Source organism: Rattus rattus, chromosome 12 (assembly GCF_011064425.1).
Source record: "Rattus rattus isolate New Zealand chromosome 12, Rrattus_CSIRO_v1, whole genome shotgun sequence".
Taxonomy (NCBI): domain Eukaryota; kingdom Metazoa; phylum Chordata; class Mammalia; order Rodentia; family Muridae; genus Rattus; species Rattus rattus.
The window spans coordinates 89591727-89614405 of record NC_046165.1 but is presented as its reverse complement, the minus strand read 5'-3'; the positions used below and the strand labels follow the sequence as shown (position 1 = coordinate 89614405).

General features: G+C 45.8%; 1 protein-coding gene across 1 annotated transcript in view; it reads right to left on the bottom strand.

Annotated features, from left to right (window-relative positions):
• The window catches only part of LOC116913299 (nidogen-2-like), a 59266-nt gene extending 37095 nt beyond the window's left edge, over positions 1-22171 (bottom strand). The window contains 5 exon segments of the mRNA XM_032917427.1: positions 3148-3854; positions 8582-8814; positions 20887-21195; positions 21902-21924; positions 21927-22171. Coding sequence (XP_032773318.1) covers positions 3148-3854; positions 8582-8814; positions 20887-21195; positions 21902-21924; positions 21927-22128 — 1474 coding nt within the window. The 5' untranslated portion in view covers positions 22129-22171.
• Positions 22172-22679: the final 508 nt, after the last annotated feature.

Genomic DNA, 22679 nt, shown 5'->3' with positions numbered 1-22679 from the left:
CTACTGGAAAACGTAAGTCACCTCAGAGAAAGGAGGCTCACACGTCTGCTGTACTGCTGGCTCATTGCTGGCTCTGTGAGTTATGACAGCAGAGTTAAGCAAAGGATAAAAGGCTGGAGTTTATATGTGCAGATGTAATTTGAAAAGAATCTGGATATGATAAAAAAAAGAAAAAAGGCTTGTAAGTGGATAGGCCCGGTGGTACACACCCGGTACTCAGAAGACAAAAGCAGGTGGATCTCTGTGGGTCTGAGGATAACCCAGTCTACACTGCAGGTTCCAGGAAAGCTAGGGCTACAGTGAGACCCCGTCTCAAAAGTAAATAAATACATAAATACATAATCTATAGGGCTGAGGAGGTGGGTCAACCAGTAAAGGACTTGCTTTGCAACCATTAGGACCAGAGGTGGATTCCCAGAACTCACGTTGAAAACAACAAAAAACAAAAACAAAAACAAAAAGACAAAACCAAGAGAGGTAGTGAGTTCCCTAGGACTTTCTGGCCACCAGTCTAGACTACGTGGCAAGTAAATTCTAAGCCAGCAGGAGACCATGTAGATGGCATCCCTAAGGTGACACTCAAGGTTGTCCTCTCTCCTCCACCCAAATGCACCCGCACATGCACGCATGCATGCACGCACGCACACACACACACACACACACACACACACACACACACACACCCTAATGAAAACAATACTAAAAAGAAATTTTCTGAGCCTTTAACAAAATTTTTAGTCAAAATTCCCTGACTCAGCAAACCAAATCCTATACGCTTAAAGGGGAAGTTAAAATTTATTGGAAAGGGTGCTCTCTATTCAGAGAATAAGGTTCAAACAGCATCTGTCTTCAAACTATGCAACAGAGCTGTGGGGGAGCTCAAGTCCATCCACTACCGGAAGCCGTGGATGTCCTACCCTGAGCTGGAACTAGAAGGTCTCAGTTACCCCCATGTCTCCAGCTACCCAGAGTAAGCCCACAGCTGCTGGATAAACCTCCGGGACACCAGTGTTTCCTCTGAACATGAACAGTAACAACTACGTGTTTCTATGCTTCACGCAGCTCACAGAACATTCTTTTCCTAAGTGCTAGGCTTTCCCACACATGAACTTGTACACATGAACACACATAAATATTTAAGTAAAATTTAAAAGTATTCCTCTAAGACTTAAAAGCTTCCAGTTGGACAATCTCCCCCTGAATGTCTTTTTCGTAAACATTCTGGCATTTAGATGTCAGTATTGACTACATTTGGCAGCTGATTAAATACCACAGTTCATGCCCCTCCTGGGTTATGCCGTTACCCTCAGTTCCCAGTGACTGATTCCATTTCAGGCTTTTCTGAGCTCTTAAACAGCCACGCACAACCTTTGACACTGTGACACATTGTCATCTACAAAGTTCACGCTTCAAGAACCATGACTGAGTTGCAAAAGAAAACTCTCAGAAGGTTTTAAGTGAGTTTACAGTTTTGTGCTGGGCCACAGCCCGCTCCTCAGGTTGCAGACAACTGTACATACACCTACTTTCCAATAACTGTGTGCTCTTCCTGGGCCAGGAAAATACAACCCCTAACAAAAGGCCACTCAGAAAAACATCTGTAACACAAAATCCCTTTGAGGAAACTTTTGATTCATGCCTTTAAATCTCTTTAGATAGAAAGAACTCACACTGAATTTATTTTGGAGATTGTTAGAAGAATCTGAAACTTCTAGAACCTTTAAAAAGAAGTCCACGCCTTAGGCTTTACAGGAACAACTGCTCACCAAACTTCATCAAGGAGAAAAGGAGCCAGGAGGCAAAAGCTTTTTAATGAGACTTTCTGTTTTCAGTTTCTCTGTTTTCCAGCCTAGCAGTTCACACACACCCCCCAACCTCCAAAGTTTCCTATGTTTTAAGTCCTCTAAAGATTAGTAACGATGGCCATTATTTTCTTCTAAAGAACCGACTAATGCAAGTGTTCACGACATAACATATACTAACATTAAATCCTGGCAATACGTTAATAAAAGAAAATCAGAGACTTGGGAGTGAAATAAGTTGCCTTAGCATGGCCAAGATTCAAACTTGACAACAACGGTCCTACCCTAACTATTACTCTATGCTCTGTTAAACACAAAGTGTTTTCTTCCCTCCTGAACTGTTTCTCCAAACAACTCCTGAACCTGCAGAAAATGTCCCAGCAGAACCAGAAGGTCCTCTCTGCTAGGTTAATGTTTTTGTGAAAACTCTGACAGAAAAACTGTAAAGTTGAAACATTGTGCAGAGAGAGCTGGGACCTCTGACCCTTCCTCCTGGCAGAGATCATTGAGCAGGGAGAGGGGAAGAGAGGGGGAGGATGAAGCTAGGGCCAGTTTCCCAGTCCATCAGTGTGGATGAAAAGTTGTTCCCTCTGGGCATTCCCCTGCCTTCCTTCCTCCAGCTACGATTAGTGCTAGTGCATCACAGAACGAGGATAAGGCTCGGGGGAGGCGAAGGCCACAGCTGTGGGGACCAGAACCAGAAATAACAGCAGACACAGGTGTCTACCATGTTCTCTCCCCCTAAGGCTCTTCCACATGTTTGCCTAAGCCTGCACAGCTAACTACCACAGTCAAAGCTAAATGGCTGTACCCTCCGTCCTGCAATGCCTACGGAGCCTCGAAATGGCTCACCTTCTCTGAACTTGCAAACCGAAATTTTTCTTTACACTTGGGAGGAGAGCTGGCACAAGCAGCACAGTTCTTTCCCCACTCCATGAGGCCTAATTTTTTTTTTTTTAAGAACACATTATTAATGGTCAGGAGGCTCCAAGAAGAACTCTTCTGCCAAGATGTACTTGGCAAAGGGAATTTATCTCCTTAAAACACAAGGAGGAAAAATCAATTCCAATCTGCTTGCTAAACTTTTCACCTATTCACTCAGAAGAACACCACAGCTGTGTTTTTTTGTTTTGTTTTGGAAAAGGTTCACTGTATAATCCAGGATGGCCTAGAATTCTCTATATGGCCCAGGCTAGTCTTGAACCTAGACAATCTTTCAGTCTCAGCCTGCCCCAGCCTGCCCGGTACACGAATGGGCCCAAGTGACTGACCATGTCTATTTTGTAAACTCTGCTATATTTTCTTTGAACAACACCTCAAATGCCCAGTTTTTCAATGCACTTACCTTGATCTTTAGAACTCACGTGGTCCTCCAGTCCTACCACATACCTCCTTCCACTCAGGGGTGGCACGTGACCAGACTCGGGGTAATTAGGAAGGATTTCTCTTTCCAGAGGAGCGACAGGACCCTCTGGCTCTGAAGGCACTGGCCGTGCCTCTGGATAGGACTGGGTGTCTCTGTTCCCAAGGTCTTCCCTGCCTGGAGTTAGGAAAGCTGCATCTGCCCCTGGAGGAGCTGGGGTTCTGGTGCCCATCTGATCCAAAAGTTCTGCTGGGTCCTTGAAATCCAGGACCTCTACCTCTCCCACAGGTGGCCCCTGTTTGGTTTGAGGGTCCAAAGAAGCCGATTCTGTTTCCCGGTAGGATGGCCAGTTACCAGGTACTGGGTGTGGCAAAGGAGAAGCATGATCAGAATCTGGAGACGTGGGATTAGCCTCTGAATTGAAAGACACATCAATTCTGCTATGGCCTTCCAGGGCCTCCCCTGGTTCAATGGGTGGATACTCTACATCCTCTTCATTCTCATTGTAGTAATCGAAACTGTCCTCAGTATAGCTCTCCAGGGCTGCAGCATGGTTGAAGGAGTGCTCCAGCGCTGAGGAACGGGCTGTGGAATGGTCACCTCCGACCGTGGCTGGCCGGACATTGTCCAGGGCCAGCCTGCTGCCGATGTGAAAGGCCCACGCTCCAGGAATCCCCAGGTTGCTTAGTCTAAGAACAGAGGAAAGAGCAGATTATAACCAGTCTATTCATCCTCCTTCAGAATTTAGTTTGAAATCAAAAGACTCTTAACGATCAAAGTCGAATATTCCCTGCTATGTCAAACAGAAGCAAAGCTTCTAAGTGACTGAGACCAAATACCGTACTGGAACTTTGCTATAAAGCTGCCTTTTGTCTGGCACTGTGTGTGGAACGCTAAGCCATCAGGTTGTATGTCTGCTCCAGAAGCCCAAATCAAATGTTCTGTCAGAAACCTGGCTGTCTTGAGAGCAAACATGGAATGAAGAATATTTTATGCTTTCTCGACGTGAATGAAAACTTAAATCGGACTCAAGGTTACTTAAGCTTACAATTCCTAAAACGCTTAAATAGTACTGATTTCTACAAGCCGTGCCTACACCAGTGCTTATCAGTCTTCACTGTGCTCTGCAAGATAGGGGTGGTAGCTGTGCTAGATCTTAGTGAGGAAAAAGTTGGTTTTGAGAGGTTAGCTAATCTTCAGATCATACAGCCAAAAGTTGGCAAAGCCAGGGCAAGAATTTCATACTAACAAGAAACTTTGTCTTCCAAACATCTCTGTGTACTCTGATTCACATGGACTAATGTATTAATGACAGAGGATGATAGATCTATCAGTACTTTTTAATGACCAAGTCTAAAACAATTTTTGAGCAAAAGTTCAAAACGGGTGAGATACAAATGTATTAATCAAAATGAGGCTCAGTATCTGGGAACAGATCTTCATTGTCTCTGTAGAGTAGACCATGAACCCCTCTCAGTTCCCAAGAATCTCTTTTCTCAGAGGAGTCTCACCAGATAGTCCCAGCTATCCTGAAACTCGAGATCTTCTGCTGGGATGTGGCACTACTCTCGCCAGCTCAGTGACCTACTATCTCAGTGTCAATGGTACGCTTGCTGTGAAGAGGACAGCCATGTGTAAGACGACTCCTAACCGTAAGAGAAAGCTGGGGTTAAGAAGCTCTGGAAAGCTAGACCTAGCCAATGACACCAATCCTGTGTTTGCACGAAATACCAAGCTCAAATTCTCCCACACTACGGGATTTCCTCAAAAGTCAACAATGAAGAATAAGAGGGAATGGCTAAGAAGAAGTATTAAGAGCCACTGAATCATATAATGAGATCTTTGTTCACTGGGGCAAGTATTCACCATTCTAGTCTAGGTTTCTACTGCAATAAGGAAGAGAGTTGAGGTTTTCTTCAGTTCTCTTTCTCTCTCTCATTCTGTGCACTGTCCACTAGCCACTACCTGTACCCTAGTGTATTCATGATACTCTGCTGTACTGGCTGGATTTCGTCACCCTGATGCAGACCTGAGAAGAGATTGCCTCAATCACACAGGCCTGAAGGCAAGTCTGGGGGAGGGGCGTTTTCTTGGTTAATGATTGGTGGGAGGAAGAGCAGTTCACTATGGGTGATACCACCCTAGGGTACCAACTCTGGTTGTGTAAGAAATCAGGCTGAGTAAGACAGAGGAACCAAGCCAATAATAATGTTCTTCCATGGCTTCTGCTCCAGTTCCTACCTCCTTCTAGGTTCCTGTCTTGTTTTAGTTCCTGCCTTGGCTCCCCTAATGCACTGTGTGACCCAGGACAGTAAACCAAATAAACCCTCTCCTCCCCAATCAGGTCAGTGTTCGTCCCTTCTGTGATTTGTTATATTCAATTGCTAAGGTTTCTTTTCATTTTTTGAGACACAGTCTCATGTAGCTGATGATAACCTTGAGCTTCTATTCTTCCTGCCTGCACCTCCCAAACATTGGGATACCAGCTGTGATACTAAACCCTGTTTGTGTGGCACCAAGGTCAAAACTCTGGGCTTTGTGTCCGCAAGGCAAGTGTTCTACCAGCAGAGCTTCAAATCTTGCCCTCAGTTGGTGCTTATAGAAATTAGGGTTGCAAATAAAACACACCACAGAAGACAAAACTCCAGGCTGATAAAATGACTCAGCAGGGAAAGCCACTTACCTACAGGAGCTTAGAGCTATACCCAGAATCCACGTGGTGGGGGGAGAGCACAAACTCTGACAAACTGGCCTCCGACCCAGACACACCACCCCACCAGCTGCCTCCAACCCCCAACTCCCGCACAGTAAATGTAATTTTAAAAACTGAAACCAATCAGTAAGAAGAGACCCTGGGGCCCCAGCCCATCCCACAGCAGGGGTATTGCAGCTGGGAAACCTCTTGAGTTTGGAAGTGGACAGCTATAACAGCTTCAAAGAGTAGGAAAATACAAATCATGCAAGAGTGGAGCTAAATAAATGCCTTCTAATGAGATATAAATCAATATCCTGGCGTTTGCCACAGTGCCTGGTGGGAATCTAAGCAGTTAATTTACCCTCCACTCTGAGGTCCTTTTGAATGCTCACGGATAGAATTTGTCTCCTAGAAAGAAAAACTGTATCACAAAACAGGACAGCCATGCTGGCCTGCCTGTGGGTAATCCCTTCCCAGGAACTACTCTCTTCTCTTCCTGAGTGTGCATTTGTTTCAGAAGAGGCCTGCAAACATGAATAATGTATGACCTCTGTTGGAGGAAGAGATTCCAGGACTAGGAAAATGTCCTTCTCCTTGGAGGAGTGCAGCAAAGCATCCAGAGGGAGCTAGGACCATGATCCTGAGGTACTTTAGTTCACAAATGTTGTCCTCAGTGCTGGGCATGTATGATGCAATGTTTCAACCCTTAAGACAATGATACTGACAGAATCTGGAGGAAAGAAGCCTAGGAGACAGTGTTAAGTATGGAAACATTGAATGGGAGGCAAAGCCCACGCTGAAAGGGGAGGTAGCAGAGTTGTCACTCAGAGTAGTGGTAGGATAATTCTGACTTGCATTTTATGTTATTCCATTGTCTGTAGTTTGTCTCATTTTATTAAGCGTGAGGCACACCAAATCTGTCAATCACTCTGGTTATGTCTCACGCTGCTCCTTTTTGGCACGCGCCTGTGTCTTAAAAATCGTAGTATTTCAAGCACTCAGCCCTCCTTCCAAGGGGCTCTAGGTGCAACCTGGGGAAAGAGAGTCTTTAAGCTACAGGGGAAGAGGTAAGAGGAGAAAGGATAGAAGGCCAATAGCTAAGTCTGTTCTAGAGTCTAGACTACACAGCGGGTGAGATGGAGACCAACACCCGGTATGGATCACAGAATAGGAAAGGACACTTATATGTAGAGCCCTTGGAAGTAGGGCTGAGTGCTTGAAATACTATGAGTTTTAAAAGGCACAGACCCTAGACACCAACAGCATCTGGGAAGAAGGACCAAGAATCACAGAGTATTAGAATGAGAATTGGTACCTGCATAGTCGTAAGAAGTTGATGTGCATGTGTGTATGTGTGCCCATGTGTGTGTGTGCCCATGTGTGTGTGTGCCTGTGTGCCCGTGTTTGTGTGCAAAAAGCATGTCAGGAGAAATTTGTGTTTCCCTACTAGGGCCATAAAGGCATTTATACACGTGTCGCACACATGCATGCACGTGTGTGTGCACACACACACACACACACACACACACACACTCTCATCCACCCACTCAGGTTCTTCACTGTCTCTCCTTAGATGCTTTCCAGAAATATCAGAATTGCAGGAGAGGGGCAGAGGGAGCTGTGACCGGAGTGACTGACAAAATGAAACAAAATACGAACAACCAAGTAACATGAATTTTTAGTAAGAAACACCCTATCTACTCTGCATAAGAGATCACCCCTGTATCCGTACTTCAGAGCTGTATTGACTATGGCTCGGCCATTTAACTCTGACATAAGCACCTTCCATAATTTCTGTAAGACTATTTGTAAAACTGGGAAGATAGTTATACTTACCGCCTTTGAGTGAGTTTTAATTAAGATAATATCTGCAAGTGTTTTATCACAATGCTCTGCAGATAAAGTGATCAGCAATTTTTGCTCAGTCACTCTATCTGGCCGGGATCTAGTTGACAAGCACAACAAGGTGCATGCATGCAAAGTGTGTTTCTGTAACCAAGCTGGATTCAGTGTGACTGAGAAACAACTATGAGAGGCCACAAAGTAACTACTGTGGGCTAAGCCCGTATTGCAGAATATGAAGACAAAAGAGCCCACCTGAAGCCAATAGGTCTCACAGGAGCACCAACTGGACAGACACCTGCAGAATAGCCTATCCCAGCACGAGCAGAATAACCCTCTGGGGAGACTAAGAAATGGATTTGTCTCTGGCAACACTGTGGGCAAACCAATCAGCATGATTTCAGGTGATGATGCCAGGAGAATCCTGAGACGTCTAAAAGCCTCATCTACCCCCCCTCCCAATTATATTACTCATAATTTAATCCTTAACAATACCTGTTTGAAAGACTGAATCATGATGCCTCCTCTCCAGAAATCATTAACCTGAAAAGCCTCCATCAAGGTAGTTATTACTGGATATTTTTATGTAGCTCCAAGAACAATGTTTTTCATAGCAAGCCCCAGTGGTTCTGCAAAAACATATGATCGCTGCTGGTTCTGGTTTCTATGCCTGACTGACAGTGCAGGAAAAAGAAAGGATCTTTTACATCTTGGAAAGCCTGAAGCTCCAGGGGTCCAGCTTAGCTCCTGGTTTTGAGCCAGTGCCTTTCTTAGAAGCCACCAAAGGTTATTATGAAATGGTTTCTGGTCACTAGAGATTGTGTCTCTCCTAAATGTCCTTCCAGTGCATAGCACGGGCACAGACCCCACATTACTCACTGGTAGAGATTCTTCACCGACTGTTCAGTGTTAGTCAGGCTGAAATACAGCGCTTCTCTCTTCAGGTCGTCTGCTTCCCCTCGGCAGAAGCCCACCCTGGCAGGAAGCAGCAGCTGGACATTGTAGGACTCTTTGGGGCGGGTTCCAAAGAACTGAAGACCATTGGCAGGATAGAGAAAGAGGGCGTAGGTATCAGACTCATCGGATGCCAGAACGGCCTGGAAAGTGTTCAGCTGTGGACAAAAAAGAATTGCAGACATCCTTAAGCAAACAAATAAACAAAAGAAGAAAAACAGAACACAGGCAAGGTGTTCCAGCAAGGGGCCGGAGCCCAGATCCTTTTTAGAATTTCCCCAAGTTGGTTTTGAACATAATCTCTTTTAGAATCCCCTCTTCAAATTACAAATATAATTTTGTAAACTGTATGAGTTATTATTCTATACCTCTTCTACCAATTTAGATCCATAGTTAAATAATGCATAAATAAAACATTGGTTTAAAAACTTTAGGGCTACAGGGAAGAGGATGAAGAAGAACTAACCAACACTAAGGATGTTTGAAAAAGCCGTATGAAGGGCCAGAGAGACGGACATTTAAGGGCATGGGCTGCTCTTCCAGAGGTCCCGGGTTCAATTCCCAGCACCTACTCAGCCATAATAGCTCACACCTGCTTGTAACTTCAGTTCCAGGGCTTCTGACAGCCTCGCACAGACATACAAGTAGGTAAAACATCCATGAATATTAAAAGACAAAAGCCATATGAAAAGCTACTTGCCAACTTACAACAAGCATTTAAAGGGAACTGGCTTACAAGGTGGGTTTCTCCTTCCATTGGCCACAAGTTCTCAAAAAGCCCAGAGCCAGGTGTAGGACACCTCACTCTCAAGTTGTTGGTCAAGGATGTCACAGAGGCGATACCAGAGTTGTCAATTCTCATTGCTCAGGGCTACCCATCAGAATGTGATGGTAAGATTCTATACCTGATGATACCACAAGTGTAGATCAAAGAATTTGGAGAAATCACACAGACCTGCACGCGCAAGCACTCCTGAGCATACAGTACTTACATAACAAAAGCCCTGGCAAGATGTACTCATGGGTGCGCCCTAAGTGGTGGGAATGTTATGAGGATCACCAGTCATTTTCTGGGTGGATTTAAGGTCTGCACTACAAGAGGAAACTTTTGCCTGGCATTGTAAATCTGGTCAAGAAACTATGGTGGAGAGGCTCATAAGCCCTGGGAGTGAAGCATAGGTTCTATTTTGTTAAATGGATATATAGTATCAACTATACTAGTTACAAACTCATAGATTAACGCAGCTCTCGGTGGTCATCAGGGAAGCATCTTCGTACAGTGGATGGTAGTTAATACACATTCATAACTAGTCCAAGTACCGGGAACGAACTCTCTGTGGAGAGCTCAGTCACAGATGCTCCCACCCGTATCAAATTCCCTCAAGGCTCAGGGAATATTGGAAAGAAAAGAGGTGGAAAGAGTTTAAGAGCCAAAGGTCGGAAGGAATGGGATCAAAACAATGGCTTGTGCTCATGACACGATTGTTGAACTCTCACAAACTCACAGCAGCTGGCGACCAGCAGAAGAGCAAACCACTCAACATTCCAGCACGGAAAACCCTGCCTGCAGCTGAGAAGATTCTGACAGTTGAGAACTGCTAGGGGAGGGTTTTCTTTAGGGGTGTGGTCCGGAGTGGGTGGACTATGCTGCAGTGGTGGCCCCTGACCCGTGAGTAGGCTTCACTGTCCTCAGGGGGTTATTAGAACAAATACAGGAAGTGAAGTGGATATACTGAAATATACTGTATCAATGTATGAAATTCTCAGCAAATAACATTGAAACAGTGTATTTAAAAGTGATAAGGTTGCAAGCTTCTCCAGTCCAAACTCTTTTGAGAGTTCTGGACGAGGAACAAAATTAACTTGCTCATTCCTATACCCTCAGTCCTGGTTTTTATCTTGTGTCTCAGCGGCTTTCATATCCATATATCATATCAGCATCCATGCATGTACCCACCCATGCATCTGTCCATGAATGCATCCATCCATCCAACCAACCATGCATCCATCCATCTATGCATCCATCCATCCATCCATCCATCCAGCCAGCCATCCATCCATCCATCCAGCCATCCATCCATCCATCCAGCCAGCCAGCCAGCCAGCCAGCCAGCCATGCATCCATCCATCTATCCAGCCATGCATCCATCCATGTATCCAGCCATGCATCCAGCCAGCCATGCATCCACCCATCTATCCAGCCATGCATCCATCCAGCCGTGTATCTATCCATCTATGCATCCAGCTAGCCATGCATCCAGCCAGCCACGCATCCACCCAATGTCTACTGCAGGCAACACTCAGTCAGGAAGCAGCTGATCAAAAGGCATCCTTACTTATCTCACAGCCAAACTCCCTTTCCTCTTCAATCTCTTTACAACACGAGTTATCTTGTCACATTGCAGATGAAGAAAGAGACCCAGGGGCTTGCTTAAGGTCGGGCAATGATTAATGGTGGAAGCCAGCCGGACCCAACGGCGCATCCCCTGCAATAGACAGTCATCTGAACTCTACCAAACAAGCCATTCCAGGACACCTGCTCTGACCCAATCTCCCTTCCCTGGCTCAGCTCCACTAAGCCCTCTACACAGTGTTTAAGGGTCCCCACTCCTACTAAGTGCTTTGATGCTGTGTCCATCTTTCCCTGCACCAAGAAAATCCTTACCAGCAAGCACTGCCTCCTGGGGGTTGAGAACTGTGATTCCCTGCGGAACCCCTTCCATCCTTCAGCACCCACTATGTTGGTTTTCCAGTATGTATTTGGCTCCTGTTGGTTGTCTGGTTTGGCTTTGGCCTCCACTCACTAACACATCTGAATATTAATTCATCGGGGTTGGGTACCCGCTAAACCACATTATGTTTGATGCTGCAGTCAGGACAGAGCCAAAAAACTATGCCCCAAGAGCCTGAATTATAGGAGAGAAAAACAGCCAGGACTGGAATTTTAGGAGAGTGACTGGGGACAGGCATGGTGGCAGAGGCCACAGAAAAAGGAGAGTGTCCAGGACATCAGAGTGGGGTAGGGTAGCATCACAGTGGCAGCCAATGAATGAAGATAAACACTGTGGGAGCCAAAGCAGACCTAGATGAGAGTTGGAGTCTGAATTAACACCAGGGTGACTGTGGAATTACTCCCTGATGTTTCATTTACTGAATTTCAAAGGGACCTTTTCTGCCATTACCACCTTCTTCCACCAAAGAATTAGTTAAGGGATGCTCCTCTGTCTTAGACTCTGTAGTTGGCTTCTCTCACTAGATCATATATGCTTTACAATTTAATAGGGAACTGGGGAGACATTTCTCTTACAAATACTCGCTTTATAAAGAAGGTGGATGACAAGAAGAAAAAGAAATCACTTATTGGTATCATTACCTCTTCATTTTGCTAAACAAGACAAACTGACACAGCAAGAACCTCAAAACTGAATACAAGGAACGAATGTGTCCTTGTGTTTTTTTCTGTCTTGTTCTAGAACATCTCAAATGTTACTTTTACCTTTCTGACACATAATGCTAAAGTACAGCTTTGAGGTTTGGGTGATAAGACAAAGAAATGCAGATAGTAAAATGGTTTCGAGAAAAAAAGATACAATGTATCTCCTCTGTATTCTCTAAATGGAAGAGTCTGCTTACCTTCCTTGTTTTTTTTAAAAAAAAAGTTCATGAATTCAGTCCCCACATGCTACATTTGTTGCAGCTGTAGTCCTCAACTATCTGAGCAGCGGGGCTTGACCCTCCCCGGAAAGGTCAAAACCTCTAAGTTTCCACCTCAGGTACACACAGAACATGAGTCATCCATCATCAGTCAGGGTAGGGCCAGAGGCTGCCAAAGCTTTATTTCAGTCACAACAAAGTTCAAGTAGGAGATAAAAAGCGGAACTAATAATCCCATCCTTAAATAACCAACTGTGGAGGCTCCTGGTATGGTGGCCACAATCAACATCACAAGATAAGGGAGAACCAAGGTTCTAAATTTAGAGAAATTCCATATGATAAGGGCTGTCTACATGGGGAGATCAGAAGGCGGTGGGGAGGAGGTCTGGGAAGAAGTGAGGAGGCTGTGATGGGAGAGCCTGACTTTTAACCTGGAGATCTGCACATGTAGTGCCTTATTTGCTCTATGTCTTTTCTGTGTCACCTTTTGGAGAAGCACTCATTTCAAATGGCAAGTTTTTAATTTCCTCGTCTCCATTAAAACAGGCAAATACCAGAGAAAAAAAATCAACAAAACTTCCTTTAAATATAGTTTATGATCCCAAAGTACATTCCGGAAGAGCTGAGCTGCTTGAAAACTGCCCACTCATGAACAGACCCCTTGTCAGGGCTACAGACTTCCGCACAGAATGGCTAAGAGGCCACTGAAGGTCCTGAAGAGCCCCTCCTCACAGACACCCTCTGTCTGACTCGTTTCCAAAGGGAAAGGCCCTCACATTCCCAGAGACAAGCTTTCCAAGAGCCCTCCACACAGGTTCTGAAGGGAAGCCCTCAGATACACAGCCAAACCCTGTACAAGAGTCAAGGCCTCCCAACCTCCCCAAAGAGGAAGAGAGAGTGCCAGGGAGGAGAGGGCTCTCCACAGGGTGGGGAGCAGTACAAAGAGGATCAGGCCAGAGTTGCCCAGCTGCATGGTCTCCAGTTTCTTGTTCAGACAGAAAACCAGGAGCCTTTGAAGAAACCACACAGGAGCCTCCACGCTCTTTCTAGATACAGAACATGGCTTTCCAGTGTTGATAGGACACTGGCAGAGCCAGGTGACAACTAAAACATACCGTCCCGGGGGTTGGGGATTTAGCTCAGTGGTAGAGCGCTTGCCCAGCAAGCGCAAGGCCCTGGGTTCGGTCCCCAGCTCCGAAAAAAAAAAAGAAAAAAACAAAACAAAAACATACCGTCCCACAAGGGTAAAACATCAGCCAGCAGAATGCCATCTTTAAAACAAGGGATCTGTCTATCTAGCCTTACCAAAATGATAACAAAATTAGAAATGGGGTGATTCCTTCCGGGGGACAAAGTTCGATGCTCAGTCTTCCTTAAGGACACATTCTCTGGAGGTGTAAGGCCACTGATTCTGGCCTCCTATGTGTGGTGTGAATACCAACCACCACTTTGTATGTTATTCTTTCCCCATTCCTGTGGGGACACTGGTGTTCTTGGGGTGTTCCATATTCACCCTGGTACTGCAGAGTTAAGAGAATGCCTAATGCTTTCACGATGGCATAGTGTATCCTCCTTCATATGTAGTCTCCAAGGACACCTAAGCAGTTTTCTTCAACCCATTTTCATATATCTAGTTATTCTCTATCCTCTCTGTCTTCACTGACATGTGGTAAATTACACACATACCCTTTCTGTGGACTCTAGCTCCATAAATTAAAAGCTCCAGCTAAATCCAAAGTTCTTGATCAACAACTGTCACCTCTGCACCAACTCAACACCCACCATTCCATGTTAAAGCGTCCAGGGACCAGCTGTGATGCATACTATTAGCTGTCAATCTGACACTATCTACAACCATCCAGGAAACAGTCACCAGGCATGTCTCTGATAAAGTATCTTGATTAGATTAATTAAGGAGGGAAGACCCACCCTAAATATAGACACCACCATTCCCTGGGCTCAGGCTTGCACTGCATACAAAGAAGAAAGACAGCTTAGAAACAACACCCATCTTTCTCTGCTTCCTGACTACAGATACAATGTTTCCATCCTTTTCTGAAGCAACCTCCACGCTCCCATCCCTCTCCCAGGGATGCAGCCCAGACTAGGGCAAGCTCTCCTACCACTCACACTCAGTTCCCATTTCTGTGGTCCTTCCAACCCAAATGAAATTCCTCATCAACAAAAACCTTCGACATACTATCTAACTCAGTTCTAGATAACACCCTCCTCCCCAGTGAGAACACAACAGCCTTCCCCTGACACCAAAAACACACAGAGCAACAATGACAACAACAACAAAAACAGTACCCATCATTACTCAGATCTTCCAGCCATAACCTCTTTGCTCTATGAAGTGACAGTTTAAGAAATCTCAGATTAGGGCTGGAGAGATGGCTCAATGGTTAAGAGCACTGACTGCTCTTCCAGAGGTCCTGAGTTCAAATCCCAGCAACCACATGGTGGCTCACAACCACCTATAATGAGATCTGATGCCCTCTTCTGGTGTGTCTGAAGACAGCTACAGTGTACTTACATATAAATAAAAAAATCTTTAAAAAAAAAAAAAAAGAAATCTCAGATTAACTACATGAACAATCGCTTTATTTGCTCATTTTTTTTTTAAATACAGTTACACCATGCCATTCTTGCACGCCAGGTAGAACACTCCGTCACACCCAATGTGAACGTCCTGGAGGGAATGAAGAGCAGCAGAAGCATTTCACACTGTAAAGACGTTATTCCTCTGATGTCAAGTTTCCAGTGACTAATATTAAGATTACTACACCAGATGTAAGAAAACTATGTAGAGACCACAGAATCCTCCAGGCAAAGGAGATTTGTGTGTGCCAAAATCTACCTCAAAAATAAAAAAAAAAATCTATCAAAGCAAGAGCTCAATCCCAGGGCCTTCAAAGTATTCAGAAGAGCCTTCCACAGGAGTAATTGAAAACACATCCTGTGCTCAAACCCTCATCTAACGGAACAAGTCCTGAAGCCCACTCAGCCTGTGGCAATATCTGCAGATATGGATGTTTGGAAAAGTTAAAAGACAAGAAAGCTACAGAATTTTCCCCACCTAATTCCCCTACAAAAAGATAAGAAAAACAAAGGGGAAAAAAGTGATTTGGAAAACCCTCCATTTAAAAAGTTCTTATAGAGAGGGCCAGAGGAGGCTCAACAGGTAAATAAATCCCTTGCTTTGAAATCCGAGTTCAGTTCCAGGAACCCATATAAAAGGAAAGAACTGGTACCGGGAAGTTTTTCTCCCAAGCTCTGCCGTGTGTACACATAAATCATACAAAACCACATACCATTCATGTCATACACACATACCATACACACACACCACATATACATCATACACACACAAGAGGCCTCAATGCAGTGTGCACATACCGTACAAACACCACACACTCACACACAACGTGCACACACCATATGCATAGAAACACACCATACAGACACACACAAGCACACACATGCACACACACACATCATACACATATACCATACACAGACACACACATCACACACACATATTCATACACATATACAAACACACACATAATGCACAAATGCAGACATACATACACATCATGAACATGCAGACACACAATTTCATATACAGCATTAACATAGATTATTTACATACACACACAATACATAGACATACATATTCACATGTAGCATGTAAACATATACATACACATACATGCACACACAGAGAGAGAATAAAATGAAATAAAACAACCAAGTCCTTACATAAAGGAGTTCTACCACAAGATCGTTACATGGCAGGAACAACACATCGCCTTGGTTAATTCTCATGACAACCCTAAAAAGTCAGCACTACCATGTCAATCTACAGCTTAGAAAATGAAGACTGAGGGCTTGTGTCTTCCAAGACCACTGCTGCAAGTGTTTTCTGCCTTGTTCCTGACTTCACAAGTACCTGGAAGGTGTCATGAAAGAATTACTGTGCCTATGGGTGTTGCTCATTCATGAAGGACTTACTTAGCTAACCTTCATGAGGACTTGTGTTCAAGTCCCAGAACTGCAAAACTGAAGGAAGAGCTGGGAAAATGGTTCAGTGTGAGGAGTTGCTATTCAAGCATAAGCACCTGAGTTTGATCCCTAGAATACACACTGAACAAAAACAGTCATAGTGTCTGTCAGTCCCAGGTCTGTAGTCCCATAGGTAGGAAGGCAGCTCCGTGTGCCTCGTCACCCAGCAATCAATCCTGGCTTAGCTGCTGAGTACTGGGTCAGAGGGAGGTGTGCCTGAAAATGATTTGAAAGGGAGCTGGACAGAGTGCTCAGCAGGTTAAAGGCGCTAACCTCGGAAGCCTGATGCCCAGAGCTCAATTCCCCCATGAAGGGGGATTAGCAGAGAGCTGACTCTGAAGTTGTGACTACCACAGTGTCAAAGTATGCACACGTACGCAGAACAAATAAATAATTTTTAAAAGGTGGATAGTGCCTAAGGAATGACGCTCTCCTCTGGTCTGCACACACATGCATCTCCACACAAATGTGAGCCATGCATGAATGCATGTGTGCACCTGCATGTGCGGACACGTGCGCAGGCACACACAGAGACACAGGTACCGCATGCACGGACACCAAAAGGAAATTGTCAAAGACTGTTTCTAATGAAATGTTGCTAATGAAATGAGAATCCTAAGTAGTGAACTCATCTCTCTGGGGCTGTAACCTTCATGTCAAATAAACACTAAAACACTTGGGACCCACCGCAGCCTCAAGACCCCGGAGCCTCAGTGCAAATGCTTCTTGCTCTAATTCTTCTTTTTCTGTTGCAAGAGGCTAGCTAATTCAGCTGAATTTTCCTTGGGAGCAGCAGAACACTAATTTCAAAGTGAGGGTGTCATCAGAAGGGTCCCTCACAGCAACTTCACTCCAGTTCACACCTCCTTTGACTATGGCTCCAAGAACTGTCCTAGCACCAAAGCCGCAATGAACACTAAAACGCTAACCTTATTTATTGGATGTCTTCAGAAAAAGTGCAGCGATTGTTACTGTAACTACTTATATGATTCGTGTACAGAAAATGGGTCTTGCATGAAAAGTGTAAGAAAGGGGGAAACTATGTCTTTTAAGGTGCCTTTGCCTCACTTAAGGCAGATTTGGAAATTATTTTCTCTTCCATGATACAAACAGTAGTTACTGTACTTATCCTGTGGGACTGTGTCAAGAAGACAGTATAGGGGTTGGGGATTTAGCTCGGTGGTAGAGCACTTGCCTAGCAAGCGCAAGGCCCTGGGTTCGGTCCTCAGCTCTGGGGGGGAAAAAAAGAAGGAAAGAAAGAAAAAAAGACAGTATAAAACACTCCTGCAAGAAGGTAAGGAGAGGGGCAGAGGGATGGCTCCCTGGTTGAGATCATTGGCTCTTCTTCCAGAGGACCTATGTTCATTTCCCAGCACTCACATGACAGATCACAACTGTAGGAAATCCGGTCCAGGGTATTCCACGGGCACTGCATGCAACGGTGTGTAGGCATATGACCCATGTGCATAAACACAATTTTAAAAATTTAAAGAGAAGTCTGATGGTGTGAACAAACAGACTATTTAACAGTTGTCTAAGAGTTTGCCCTTCGACCCTTACTAAGGTCACCAGAAAGACTGTGGCTCAGCTAGTAGAGTGCCTGGTCAGCCTGCACTCTCGGTTCAGTTCCCATCAAATGGGTAGGGTGTGATGCTGCACACCCACTATCTCAGCACAGGTCAGTCAGGTCAAAAGGATCAGAGATTCAAGATCATCCTCCATTATGAGGTTCGAGGCCAACCTGAGATGCATGGGGGTGGGGGGGATCAAAAGCAAAACAAAAGGAACAACATAAACGTCAGACTCCCCACTTCAAATCGTTCAAGGCTGCCCACTTCCAGGAACCAATTGCAGTCCTCAGAGGGGACGTCTCCACCCTTGAGTTCTCCTGCATCAGATCCCAACACCCTGCTCTTCTGAAAGACACTGTGCCTGCCATACCCCTAGTACATTAACCTCCAGCACACAGGCTGATACATGCTCTGCCTTCTATCCTGGAGAAATTGCTTGCTCACTGAAACCTACGCAAATGGAATCCCTGAATCAGGATGGGTTAGGAGGAAGCTCTAGCTGGAGAGTCTACCATATTCATAACAAAAGGTTATCAATGGTGTCCCTACTAAATGTAAGAGAGGCCTTTCAGAGTAAGAGCAGTTTGCTCAGAGTCTGCGTCTATTTCAGTGCTGATATAAGGCGACTGGGTAAAAATAGTTTCTGAATTAACGAATATCAACTATGTTTAAATAGAGATTATATATGCATATATATGACTCTCTGCATATATATAATCCTAACCCCAACCTTAACCCCTAACCCTGTGACATAGATTTTTTTTTAAGATTACAGGAGAAGCTGGGAAGGCGGCCCAGCCTATGAAGTGTTTGCTGTGCGTGCCTGAAGTCCTGACTGATTGGCAGCACCCAGATGAAAAGCGGGTCGCTACAGCACACTTGTAATCTCAGCTCCGGAGAGAAAAACAAGCAGATCCCTAGGGCTCACTGGCCAGCAAGCCTCGCCTAACTGGGGAGCCCCAGGTCCCAGAGAGACCCTGAGTAGAAAGACAAGATGGCTCCCAAGCAAAGACATTTAAAGTTGACCTCTGGTCCACACATGCATATGCACACACCCAGATGCATGTGCACACATGCATACGCACCCACATTCTCACTCATAAATGAAAAATTAAAAAAAAAAAACTTGTAAGAAAATGTTAGAACTGGTGACCTAGTTGCTTGAATTAGAAAAGTTTATTTTGTTTTCGACTATAAGCTTGTTATACACGATTTTAGATAAATGTTTTAAAAAGAATGTATGAATGAGTGAATGAATGAATGAATGAATGAATGAATGAGCGAATGAAACCTAACAGTGGGGACTGTCTTCTCTAGCCCTGTAGCTGGCTGGCCTGCATGAAGGAGGCAGTGTTTGAGTTGAAGGTATTCTGTTGAACTGTAATTGAGATGTCAAACCCAAGACTAGTCAGTAAACAAAACTGTCAAGTAAGAAACCCCTCGATCTCTGCTGGTGTAGGCTTTAGGAAAACATGTCTCTTCCTTTAAGTTCACAGAACAAACACAGCCACTGTCAATGACAGGACAATGGGCAAGCTCTTAGGGAAGACATCACTTCTGTAGCTCAAAGGCACTAGGGGAGTTAAAGCAAACACAGATTTGCTCCAGGTCTATGGCATTTTACACCCAGGTGGAATTTCACAAGAGGACTCTGTCTCTACCTACACCAGCAATGAGGCCATTTACCCTCACCCACCCATACCCGCATCACATGTTGCCAAGACCAAAGCCAGAGCAGAGTTGGTGTTTTCTCCAGGGAGACTGCAAAGCAGGCTCCTACAGACAGAAGTATGTAAACTGTTACAAAGGCAATGTGGAGAAAGCTACAAGGAACTTACTAAGAAGTTCATGGCATGCTCGCTCACTCTCCTGTGATGTCAGCTAAGGCTGTGCACTGTTTTGACACTTTAAACCGTGTTGGCTTTGAAGAGGTGGCTCAGCACCTAGTAGTCCTTTCAGCATGCTAGCTCAAATCTCTGTATCCATTGTCAGTCAAGCAGTTCACAACTGCCTGTATGTAACACCTCCAGGGAGCCCAAGCCCTCTTCTGGTCCTACCAACACCCGCAGACACAGAGAAAGACACACACACACACACACACACACACACACACACGCGCGCGCGCGAATAAAATAAAAACATTGAAAAGTGTTTTATAGTATTGATTATAGTAAAAAAAAAAAAAAAGTCACAGGAGCAACCTTAATGACCACTAGGAAGGGTGAGATCTTATACGGTTGTAATAAATGATACAAAAATACACTGACCAGAGCATACTATACAGCAGAACGAGCAAGTGAAACAGTAATATGGGCACTGTGGACCCACTGTTGTCAACGGCAACAATATGCTGAAGAAATAACTAGAAATGTACACACAAAAATATATGTGTTATTTCTAGTTTGTCGAGACAAGGTTTCTCTGTATTCTGTCCTGGAACTCACTTTGTAGACCAGGCTCCCCTCAAGCTCACAGAGATCAGCTTGCCTCTGCCTCTGCAGGGATTAAAGGCGAGTGACAACACGCCCAGCCCATACCCTCCCCCCCCCAAAATTAACGGTGGTAGGAAAATAAGAGGTTGTTACTTTTTAAATTTCCTGAATTTTTCATTTTTTCAATGAACATATTAGAAATATTTGTGTACTTATAGGTGACTCCAGAAAAAAAAACAAACTGTAAAGTACCTTAAGTTTCCCCAGGGTCTTTGGTATCTGCACCTTAGTCCCTCATTTTACTAAGCGATTTTCTTTGCTAACTTAGCCAAGTTGCAGAGCCTTAGAATCCTCCCAGAGACAATAGACCTCACTCACAAGCTGCCTAAGCACTGGTTTCAGATGGTTCCAGCCAGATCAAGGGAATGCCTCCTAGCCAATGCCTTAGCTTCCAGCTCAAACCCATCCCTTCAGTTTGTTCAGCTGCAGGGTATCCCTCGCTTACCTCTCCGGATGGCGCAGCCCCGCGCCTGACCTCCTCGTAGGCGCCCACGTGCTCCCAGGTGGCCAGGAAGGCGTGGGTAGGGGTGAAGCTGGACCCGGTCAGCGGGAAGCCTGTGCGCACGTAGCGGGCAGCCAGACTCAGCACAGCCTGGGAGGTGTCCTCGCGGTACAGGATCCGGCCCCTGCTGTGACTAGTGTCGATGTCAGCCAGGAATGGGGCGATGGCTGGGAAGTCAGTAGGAAAATCATCATCTACATATTGAGTCTCCCTGGGGAAGTCCTGGGTGGAGATGATGCCGTTGGTGCCCACCTACAATAAGACCACAGGGCTGTGAGACAGTTCAGTAGGTAAGGGCACTTTGCCATTAAAGCTGACGACTTGAGTTCTAGTAATAAAAAAACTGGTTGTTTTCTGATCTTCACATGCACGAGGGGGCACGTGAATCCCGCCCCACACAAACATTTTTTTTAAAAGGGAAAAATAGTGGTGGTCGCTCAAGTCCCAAGGGCAGCCACCAGTCGAACGCACCTACGGTCCGAGTTCTGCTCGAGTCAAGAAGACTTCCCCCTCTTTGCAGACTGAGACACATCCAGGGTAACAAGCTCAACTTCGGCGACAGTCCTGCTCCTACCTCACCCAAGTGCACTGCGACCCACAGGTGCGGCCGCTCTCGAACCCGTACATCTTTCTCCACCACTGCACATCTTGGGCGCCACGTTCTTAAGAAGATAGCTATGCCTGCGTGCACAGCCTCCCACCGCCCCTACAACGCAAACCCCACCAGCCGCCTCAACTTCATCTTCCTGCCTAGGATGTCAAAGTAGAGGGGGACGGTTCCAGCTCTCCCTTAAAATGATCCTTATTCCTCCACAGTAGGGATCAAGACGCTGCAGCGCCGCTGCTAAGCCTGGTCCCCAGAGGGGACGACAGTTAAACATGGAGGTTAGTTGCTCCACACCCTCGGAAGAAACTACGACCCCGCACCAAGCCGCGCACCTCTGGGAGCTGAACTTACGTAGAGGTTGCTGAACTGGACACGTAGAAGCGTAGAGGTACTGCTAGCTTCACAGCCGCGGAGCTTTCAACGTCGCCCTCCCGCAGCAGCCGGTCTCCCCACGACTCCCCGTAAGGAAAGAGCTCTTCAGGATGCAGAGCCCCGGCTCGTGACAGCAGCACCAGCACCAGGAGCAGCGATAGCGGTGATGGCGGTGCCAGCCGCCTGGCTGTCCGGTCCCAAGACATGCTCACCCCTCCCTGGCTCTGCCCTCCACTCCGCGAGTCTCTGCAGGCCACACTGCCCGCCAGACTCCAACTCGGACCTCTGGTCCGCAATGCGGGCCCGCCCAGCGCGCTGATTGGCTACAGCTCTCGGCCACTGACCAATCAGCGACTCTGAGAAAGTTCGCCAGCGGCCACTACATATGGTTTTCATTAGGTTTTTTCTAAGACCGCTGTAGTTTGGTGGAGCGGCCGGCCTGGGAAGGTGAGGCTGTTAGCCGGATCTGGTCTGGGCTGTCCCAACTCCTGGGCTACCCACAACTCTCCAGTATGGGTTACGACGCTGCAGGCAGGAGGTGACCTCATGGGCTGGAGGGACCTGGGCGCACGGGCAGCTGTAGGCTGCAAGCGACTGTGCGCGCTAGGCTGGCAGAGCGAGGGAGGGTAATGAGATTACACACTGGAGTTTGCTCCCTGCCCTGGGGTCCGGAGTACCCCTCTCGCTAGAGGCCAGGCCCTCGGATAAAGATTCAAAGGAGCTTTGTCTCTATCCCTGGACTGCTCCGCCCCACCCA